Source organism: Mycteria americana, chromosome 1, assembly GCF_035582795.1.
Source record: "Mycteria americana isolate JAX WOST 10 ecotype Jacksonville Zoo and Gardens chromosome 1, USCA_MyAme_1.0, whole genome shotgun sequence".
Taxonomy (NCBI): domain Eukaryota; kingdom Metazoa; phylum Chordata; class Aves; order Ciconiiformes; family Ciconiidae; genus Mycteria; species Mycteria americana.
The window spans coordinates 56,632,315-56,642,523 of NC_134365.1; the positions used below are offsets into that span (position 1 = coordinate 56,632,315).

General features: G+C 56.1%; 1 protein-coding gene across 1 annotated transcript; it reads left to right on the forward strand.

Moving 5' to 3' along the window:
* The first annotated feature begins 408 nt into the window (after positions 1-408).
* Positions 409-9,498, forward strand: TOB2 (transducer of ERBB2, 2). The gene is made up of 2 exons (XM_075499776.1): positions 409-728; positions 5,202-9,498. The coding sequence occupies exon 2, from the start codon at positions 5,288-5,290 to the stop codon at positions 6,308-6,310; it is 1,023 nt and encodes a 340-aa protein (XP_075355891.1). The 5' UTR covers positions 409-728; positions 5,202-5,287; the 3' UTR covers positions 6,311-9,498.
* Positions 9,499-10,209: the final 711 nt, after the last annotated feature.

Genomic DNA, 10,209 nt, shown 5'->3' on the forward strand with positions numbered 1-10,209 from the left:
CGGCTGCTGCCAAGCACCCGTCCTGCGCGGAAGCGAGGAAAACGCCGGCCGGTTCCCGTTCGGTCACCTCGCCGTGCCAGGCGCCCCCCCCGCCCCCCGCCTCAGGCTAAGCCGCTTGGGGAAATCCTCGGGTCAATCCTCATCCCCGCTAAACCCCCTGCCCCTTCCTTCCCCTGGCGCCCAGAGTCGGGGCAGTCCCCGGTGCCACGCGGCTGGCAGCGCCCCCGGCCGCGGCTGTTGCACCGGCAGCGGAGGGAGAAAAGGGGAATTAAACCGTCCCCGTCCCCGGGGCGCTGCGGGCGGCGCGGCTGAGCGGGCGGCGAGGGGAGGGGGAAGTAGTCCCGGCCCGCCCTCTGTGCCGCATCACGCTGGGCGGGAGCGCGGATCCCTGCGCGGGGTTGCTAAGGGTGAAAGTTTGCCGTGAGTTGGCTCACTTGGGGCCAGGGTGCGGGCGGCTCCGGGCCGGCGGGGCGAAGAGAGGCGGCGGCCACGACGACACAGGCACCGGCATCCGCACCCCCACCTCCGGGCGTCCCGCACCACCTCCGGCCCGCGCCGCAGCCCCCCGGGCCCGCCCCGCGGAAGAACCGCACCGCCGGGGATAAGGCGAGGGAGGGGACGGGACGGGGCAGAGACCCGCTCGCACCGCCCGGGCTCCGCCGGCAGCGCCCACGGCCCCTACCCGCCGACAGCCGCCACCAGCCGCCGGCCCTGGAGCCGAGGACGAAGTAAGTGAGGCCGGGGCTGTTTCCCTCCCTCTCCCCCCTTCTCGGGCAGGGTCCTCCCAGCCCCCATCCCCTTTGTGGGCTCGGCCTGAGGGGGCTCATCGTCCCCCTCCCCGCCCGGGGGGGATAATTTATCCCTCCATGGAGCGACCGTGCGGCTGCCGGTCCCCAGGGGGGATTAATGGGGCTTCAGGGGAACGGGGGGTGTGAAAGTCATTGGGTCGGTGACGCTTTGCAGTGCCCCAGTTCACCATTTTGTTCGGTGTCTTTCCCCCCCCGCCCCAGTCTGATGGGGGGACGGGGGCGGGGTGCGGCTCAGCCCCAGCAGCCGCCCCGAAAAGGGCAGGCTGGGCCCGGGGGCGGCGGCGGGCACTCTGGGCTGCCGGGGGAAGGGCGGGTGTCGCCGGGTTGTCTCCCTTCCCGCACGGCGGATCCAGCCCCCGCGGGCTCCGGGGGGGAGAAGCCCGGCGACAACAAAGGCGCTGCTGGGGCTGGGCTGGGCGCCGCCGGCCCCTCTCCCGGCGGAGGGACCCTGCCTCTCCCGTGAAGGCGGGGGGGGGGGGCCCGTCCGAGGTGCCCTTCGCGGGCACGGCCGCCCCTGGGAAGGGGTCATGCGGCTGCGGGGGAAGGCCAGGCCTGGGTTTCCCTCGGGGGAAGGTGTTGGGGAGGGGCGGGGGTACTCACCCCCTCCCCACCACACCCCGGTCCTTTAGGCCTCGGGGGCAGCCGCGGTGCCCCGCCGGGTGTGCGGGGCCAGGAGCTCGCCCTTGGGGGGGACCTTTCCCCCGCTCCGTCGAAGGGCTCTTTTTGGGGACCTTGTTTGCGACCCTGCGTGCCCCACCGGGGGGATGGGGACAGGTGTGTGTGGGGGGGGTGGGGGTGCGACGGACACGGGGCTTGTGGCCACCTGGGCTCCGTCCCGCAGCCGTGCGGCGGGGGGGGCTGCTGTGGGGTGGGGACGCGCCTCCCTGTCCCTGCCGAGAGGGAGGGGAAGGGAGGAAGGGGGCGGCTGCCCGCCGGTCCCGAGCGCCGGGCCGCGGGGCGTGTTCCCCGCCGTGGGCAGCGCCGGGGCGGGCGGGCCGCCAGGGCGCATGTGCCGTGGAAAATTTTGTGCTCTGCCCCGCCGAGCAAAGCGCCGGGCCGGGCCGGCCGCGGGGCGCGACGGGAGGCGTAGTCCGGGGGCGAAGTAGGTCGCGGGGCGGGGAGGGGGGGGGCCGAGGACTACAACTCCCAGGGTTCCCCGCGGGGGGGGGGGGGGGGGGCGGGGGGGGGCCCCGCGGCTCGCCTGTCCGGCCGGGTCACCAGAAATGGCCGCTCTCCCGGGGAGGGGTCGTCCGGCCGCCTGCCTCGGGTGCGTCCCCACAGGGCCGCTTGCGTCGAGTGGGGGAGCCCATCCGCCGCCCGTGGGTGGGATGGGGGGGGGGGGGGAAGGCTGGAACGGGGACGGGTGTGGCCTGCTGTGGGACCACAGCTCGTCTTGGCAGCCGTCAGTTAAAGTCACTGGAAGCGCCGCTGGTGAGGGTGAGGCGGCAGCCGGCCGGTTCCCGGGGGGCCAGACCTCTCTCAGGAGCGTGGAGGGATACTCGCAAGGTCACCCGCCGTGTTTGCGTAGCAAGGAGGAGAGGGCATCGTTCCCGTGTTTGCTCTCCTCTGATGCAAGTGATTATCTGGCCTCTCTCCTTCAGCACGTCGGTGTGCTGATAAACGGGGCGTCTGAGGGGGCTCCTACGTTCCCTCCGCAGAGCAGAGGAGCAGCCCTTTGTTCCCTGCCGGCACCTCGGTGTTCTGCCCGTGGTACAGTAAGCCTTTACTTTGGAAATGCTGGCAATGTGGGCAAGCCTCTCTTTATGGAAGCCTTGTCAAATACCTTTTACAATTGATATTTAGTTGTTTCTTGTCTTGGAGCTATGCTGCTTCAGCTGGGTTTTTTTTCTTCTTTTATTTTATTACTATATTATCACATTTTGGTGCAGTAGAAAGAGATTGAGGGGGTCCTACAGGAGCACATCTTGCCATGTTAACAGCCTGAGGAGTCAGTGGTATCTCTGACTTTTTGTGCCTTCTGCAAGTAACAGCTATATGCAGCTACCTTGGCAGCTGTTGGTATTATTAGGCTAATTAACTCATCTTTTTCATAGTCGAGGTACTGAGTATTCCCCTTTTAGGAAGGGGGAGTACTTCTTAAAGAAAAGAAAAAAGGAGGCAATGATTTATAATTGTATCTTCTCACTGTCTTCTGCAGAAGGTTGATGAGGGTGTGGGCTCCTCAAAGTATATTGAGGCATTTGTGTTGCAAATAGGGTGGTAACAAATGTTGGCCTTTGTTCCTTTCCCAGTCTGTAATTTCTGATTTCTTAATAGATTTTTGGATCTGGATTAGAATTTATCACATGAGATTAAAAGATTTACAAACTGGCCGTTCTCTTTCTGCTTAATTTGCTGGGATCCCAAGCTGTCCTCTCCCTCGGATGCCTCAAAGCCAAAGGAGCGAGAGGGCTCCATGTAATCCCCCCTTGAGGTAGTATGGGCCGTATAAGCTCTTGTTAACATTTAGGTGTGCTCTTTCAGGGTTTTGCTTTGTGCCGTTTTCTCTGGAAAAGGCTCTGTCTCTGTGCCAAGACTCTTGCCTTCTGAAAATGGCTTCTCCTTGCTGTTCTCTGAAAAACTCTGGTTGCTTATTTCTTTGGTGTTCATCTGTTCTTATTTGAATTTGGTCAGGTCTTGGTGACCTACCAAAAGTTGTTACACCACAGTAATTCCTTAAAGCAGGTTTTAAAGGCAAGACTTCTTTTTCCATCCCCTTGTTTCTGTGGGTTTTTTTGTTGCCGAGTCAAACCCAAAGGGGATTTCTTCCAGAACTGACCACCTTGTTGGCAGACTTGAGGTGTGGGATCTGCTTCTGGTTATCATCATCCTGAAGCCAAGCCTCTCTGAACTCAGACTAGCACAGAAAAAGCGTAGAATGTGCACCCCCTTTTTTTGTAATAAAGCCTCAAAATACTTGAAGGTTTCTTCAAAATTTGTTTAATCCTTCTTGTCCACTAAACCAGGCCAAGCAAACAAGTCTGGTCAGTTTTTTCTTCCTCCTGACTGAGGCCAGCGTGGATACCTGGTTGTGCTGCTGGGGCTCCCAGTTTTTCAGGGGAATGCTGACACCGTATGTTTGTACTCCATCCCCACCCCCAAATAATTGGCACAAGTTGTAAACGTTGGCTTGAGTGCTGTGTGAGAGCATCCCTGAAGCCCATTTTAGGAAGACTGTTGAACACAATGTGTCTGTTTGAGCAAGGTGAGGGCAGCTGAAGACAGGCCTCTGACTAAGCTGTCAATTAAAAACTGGATATTCTGCTTCCCCCTGGAGAGGCGTGGAGGCTACTGGAAGTGTGCTTCCTCTTAAAATATCTGTGGGATTCATTTTCTTTGGATGGGTGACAGAGCGCGGTGCTGACCTACCTGGGGTTTTTTGTACCCAGACGAACATTGTTTGCAAATCTGTGTATAATGGGAGAGTTGAGTGTTGTGGCTTTGCATTGTGCTTTTGTGGGTTCTCTCCATTTCAGAGACTTCCTAGCGAGGGAGGGAAGGAGGATTACTTCAGTCTTTGGCAAGCAATTTCAGTTTTTATTAAGTAGGTACCTGATCCTGGCAGAGCTCATCTTCCCTCTGCACAGGGATAAGCGATGTGAACTGTATTGGACAGGCTGTTGGCACGTGTGTGTGTTGTGACCCCACACATTTCCTGCCCCCTCTCTCCTCCCCCAACTGAATTAAACTGGGATTTTAGGCTTGTAGCTAGGCAGAGCCTCAACTGATAAGATACGTGGACTGGATCAGATACGTAAGATACATGCCTGCTAGTCAAGGAGATAGTAAACACGGGCTGGCAGCTGGTGCCTCAGCACCCTCCCTTGCTCCTTCTTGTCCCTCCTGCGCTTGTGCCAGCAGGACGTGGCACCCGGCACGACCACCCGGCCTCCTGGAGGAGAGGCTGGCCCTGCCGTCCTGAGCACAAGCAGGTCTCTGCACAAGCTGCTGAGCGAGTCACGAGGCTGTTCAGGTGGTGCGCTTATGTTCTGGAGTGGCTGGTGCAGGTGAGCCGTGCTGGAAGCAGCCGAGTTGCCAGGACATAGGGAGGAGTGTTAGATGTGCTGAAATAGCTCTGCCAGAGCAGACAGTTGGCCTGCCGGGTTTCAGCAGCGGTACTTGGCAGCGAGGTGAGTATAATGTACATGCCTGTGTGCGGGTAGTAGTTACACCCTTATTTTTTCTGTAGAGGAGCAGGGAGACTCCTCCCTACCAGCATCTCTCTGTTTTGAGGGCCAGTAGATTTGGGGTGACTCTCCTAGAGAGCTTGTTAGTGTTTGTGCAAACTGCTCATTCTGCTTTTGTTAATAAGAAAGCATGGCTGTTCATCTCAACAGGTGGAGAGTTGTTGCGTTTGCTCATCTTCACCCATCCTTTTCTTTCTTTCCCTAGGTCTGTTTGGAGCCAAATCTTGTCTATGCGTGTGTCATTTTGTCTCTTTTAATACACTGCCCTGACTTGCTTGCTGTGAAGGGAGTATGCATCTGGAGATCAAAGTTGCTCTTAACTTCATCATCTCATACCTGTACAACAAGCTTCCTCGGAGGCGGGCAGACCTGTTTGGTGAGGAGCTAGAGCGCCTGCTGAAGAAGAAATATGAGGGTCACTGGTACCCGGAGAAGCCTCTGAAGGGATCTGGCTATCGCTGTGTTCATATAGGGGAGACCGTGGATCCGGTGGTGGAGCTGGCAGCCAAGCGGAGTGGGCTGGCTGTGGAGGATGTGCGTGCCAATGTGCCAGAAGAGCTGAGTGTCTGGATTGATCCTTTTGAGGTTTCCTACCAGATCGGCGAGAAGGGCTCTGTTAAGGTCCTCTACCTGGATGACAGCGAGGGCTGCAGCGCTGCGGAGCTGGACAAAGAAATCAAGAGCAGCTTCAACCCTGACGCCCAGGTATTTGTCCCCATCGGCAGCCAGGACAACTCACTGTCCAACTCTCCATCCCCCTCCTTCGGCCAGTCGCCTAGCCCCACCTTCATCCCTCGCTCTGCCCAGCCCATCACTTTCACCACTGCCACCTTTGCTGCCACAAAGTTTGGCTCTACCAAGATGAAGAAGAGTGGAGGAGCCGGAGGAGGGGGCAGCGGAGCAGGGGCTGGGCAGCAGCCGAGGATGGTCAGGTCTCCCACCACCAACCTGCTGAAGCACAAAGGCCTCTCCCTGTCTATGCACTCTCTGAACTTCGTCGGGAGCGCTGGGAGCCAAGCCCCACAGTCGCAGCTCTCCCCCAACGCCAAGGAGTTCGTTTACAGTGGTGGGTCGCCGGGAGCCAGCAGTCTCTTCTTCGATGGTGTTGCCAGTGAGAGCCAGGCCAGCAGCATCCCACCGACATCGCAGTTCAACACCGGCACGGGTGGTACCTTTGATATGGCTCAGGTCTTCGGTGGCAGCACCAACAGCCTCTTTTTGGAGAAGTCTCCCTTCGTGGAAGGACTCAGCTACAACCTGAATGCCATGCAGTATCCAAGCCAGTCGTTCCAGCCTGTCGTCCTGGCCAACTGAACACAAGGAAGGAGAGTATTTGGGGGGGGAAGGGGGCGGGGGGGGGGGACAAGAACAAAACAAACAAAAAAGAGGGAAAGACAGAAAAGAAAAATAGAAATATACAGAAAATATTCAAATCTTATAAATATAGCTTCTTGGGAAAAGAGAGAGCCCAGTGTTGTTGTGCTGTGCTGGCAACGCTCCTGAAGCACTGACTTGTTTTTTAACTCAGTCCCTGTGCTTTTTTCCTACTCACTTTTTTACTCCTTAAATGAGTCTTGGGATATTTTTTTGATTTGTGTTCCCCTTTCCCCCACCCCAGCCCAGGACTGGTGCAAACATAGGTCATGATGCTCCTGATTCCCTGCACCCCCCCAGCGCTGGACACAGGGTCCTTCCACCTGGGTGTAGGGACGTCTTCTTCGTACCACCTCACTGGAGGAGGGATGGGGAGAGGATGAGTCGGTGTCAGTGGAGATACACACACTGTTGTTGCGTGCTAGCCAGAAATGGGTGGGTGAGCTTGCTTTTCTGTTACAGCTCTGCGTGTAGACGGAGAGCTTCTGCTGTGCCCACGGGCATAGACCGTTGTGCTGTTGTTGCTCCAAGCTCTCCAGCCCGGGCTGGCGTCAACTGTTCTGTGTGCTGAAAAGCACTAACTCTTCTCTTTGACCATCTCCCAGCACGCAGCAGGGAGGGCAGAGCATTACTGTGAAATGGCTTCTTCCTGTTCCCTTCCTCAGCTGCACTTCCAGCTGCAGCTATGGGAGAACAGCGCTTTGAGTGACTCTGGTTATCATCCCCTTCTGTGTGTGAGCGAGGGGGCTTTTCCGTGCCCTCTTGGGGCCAGCCGGCCGGTCTGGGTGACAGCCCTGTGGCGTAGAAACATCACCCGCCTGTCCCTGCGGCTGGGGGGAGGTGGCACTGAGCCAGGCGGCCCCACTTGGATCCTGCCCCTGCTTCCCGGACATTCTCCCCAGTAGCAGGGGCCAGCATCCACTGGTGGTCATCTGGGGCGGCCTCCTGGGTCTGAGTTCTCGTTCCCTGCTGTGAATTCATCATCTTGTCTCGGAGAGGGAGTTTGCTCCCTTTTTTTTTTTTTTTTTTTTTGAGGCAGCACTACTTTTGAGGAAGAGAAAGGGCTATGTTGTTGAAGGTGCTCTCTTGAGTGGTAGCATAAGGTTTTGTGCTTTCAGCCAGGTATACACATGACTAAATCCCCTCCCCTGCCCTTCTGGAGGAGTGGGAGGAGGTGGCTGATCTGGTGCAGAAGGGAAGCACCTAGCGTAAACTCATCATTCCAACCAGATCACATCAGCGCAGATGGTGGCAGGCTTAGAGCAGAGCAGGGATGGGTGCTCCGAAGGTGAGTGGCCGTCCCAGCGTGTGAATGTACGGTGCCTCCCCGCTGCAGGGCCAGGATCTGGGAACGCCCCTGCAGCTTTCCCCAGGATGATATGCTGCAGTCAGGTGGTAGTGGCTTCTCAGCTAGGTCGCTTCTGTGTCAGGGACTCCAAAACCCACCTTCACAGGAAGCCAAAGGAGGGCTGCTTCTTGCCCAGGCAGGGTGGAGGCTCTCTAGGTGGGAAGGAGGTCTCCTTGGAGGCTGTTGTGGGAGTATGGAAGCGTGCAAAAAGGAGAGAGGTGGAGATGATGAGACTCCAGTCTTTGAAGTTCTCAGTTTAAAAGAAAAATAAGCTTTTTGCTGCCTCCCAAACTTGAGGTTTGGTTTTCTTTTAATGATGTCTCTGGAGCACCCTCTGAAACCCACTTCTCCTGTATCTGTTGAACCAATGTGCTCTTTCAAGACATCCCTGTTTCAGGGGAGATGGGCTTGAACTCGTGCTTTTCCCGCTCCCTTCCCTCGAGCTGAGATGAAGGCACTCCAGCCCTTTTGTAGTTGTGTTGCCAGTGAGCCTTTGCAGAGGTAACGGCCTGTCCCAGGGAGACTGCCACTGCCCGGAGCTCTTTAAGGAGGGTTTCCAGTGCACCCTTCCCCTTGCTGGGTGACTGGGGAGGCACGGTCCCAACCTCGCACCCAGCGTGGGTTCCCGAGCAGGCTGCTTGCCATCGAGCTATGACCAACGTGGCGGGTGGGCGAGGAGAGCAGAGCCCAGCTAGCTTCGCCCAAACTGGCTCCTGCAGCCTCAACTACAGGTTTCCAGACTAGGACAAGTTCTTGAGGAACGGCTGAGCTGTTGGGTTTCCCTTTTTTCTTCTTTTTGAACTCCCCACTTAAGGATGTTACCACTGCCACGCTGTCCTTCTCCCTGGGAGTGTGCTGCTGAGTGCCAGCCCACTTGCCACACTGGACTGAGGGGTGCTCAGCCTGTGATTGCAGGACCCGATCCAGTTGCCCCCACTGTCCCCACATCTGGCAAAGCCACCTGTGAGCTGCTGCTGTGGGACAGCGTGCTCTCCTCCGGCACAGGGAGGGAGGGGAGAGGTGGGGATGCCCCATGGCCACCTGCTTATGTGTGTGAAGCTTTGATGCCGCTTTGCCCTGCCACACGTATTATACCCGCTCTAAAAATAGTGGTGTGAGTGGAAGGAGGAAAAGGGGAGGGACCAACCTCTTTTGTATCTTAAAAGGAAAAAAGCGTGCTTCAGAAATGTTCCTCCAGCATCAGGCAGCAATGGAAACTAACGGCCTTTTCGGGTCTTTTCTAGTCTTGGATGTAGATGTTCAGCTTCAATTTTATTTTTTAAAAACCTGCACTAATTTACCTGGTTTCTTAGGAAGAGAAGAGAGAAATTTTTTTTTAACTTTTATTTTTTATGGGTTTGTGTTCTTTTTGTTGATGTCCGTTTGTATTGAATAATTTGCTACATTTGTAAAATGTAAGAGGTATATATAATATATGTATATTTCTAACGTAAAAAAACTGTAATTTTTTTCTTTTCAAGATTTTTTCTTAAAAAGAGGAGAGAAAAAAATATTTTTTCAGGAAAAAAACTTTAAAAAAAAAAGAAGTGGTGAAGATTCCTTTCTCCCCAGTCAGCCTCCCTCCTTTCCTTCCCGCCCCTCTCTGAAGAGTGAATCAACAGTTGCCTTGTGGGAGAGAATGAGTGAAAGAGGACAGAAGTCTGTATGTCTCTGAGCAGAGGGTTTCTGTGTGTGCTCTGCTTGGGTTTCTTTCTGAGAAGGGGGCTACTGAGAGGGGGAACCAGGGGGTTGCTGTCTTTTTTTTTCTTTTTTTTTTTTTCTTTAGCAAAGGAGGAATACAATCAGAGTTTTGTATTCAGAATGTTGTGCAATATTTTGGAACGGGACATTGGTGTGTCTAGAGATTTAGTTAAAAACAAAAAAAAACAAAGGTTGATCAAATCTGTACAGTTTCTATTGTTCCAGATTTTTTTAAGTTTGTATTAAAAGCATGATATAATAACCAGTTGTCATGTGGTGTGTGCTTGGTGGGGAGAGAACACTTCTGCCGTGCCTGTTCCTGGGTGAGGAGGGACGCGGCTGCCTTCCCTGCCTGCCTTCGGATGAATCGGCGCTTGTCATCTCCTTGCAGGCAAGGTCACTGTTTTGCAGTGCGCTCGGCGGAGGTTTCGTTGCGTTAGGAATAGCCTGGTGATGCCCAGGCTTGTGCAACACGGCGAGGGCAGCTGTCTCCCTGACCTCTTGCGCTGCCAAGAATAGCAGTGGCATAGGAAAAAGTGGCGGTGTGCCTGGCCTTCCCGTGTCCTGCTGTGATTCGGCTCCCGGGGGCGGGGGGGGGGAGAGCTGGCCCTCCTCCCTGGGGGAGAGGGGGGAGCGGGACACTTTGCCTTTGGCACATGGTGCCTCAGGGGCCTTCAGTCGATCAGCAGAGTTCCTAAAATACCCGGTTTCTGCTGCAGCGTGCCAGCGCCTGCAGGGCTGGGCTGGGATCTGTCTGCTGTCATTGCACGGGGTAGATGAAGCCTTCCCA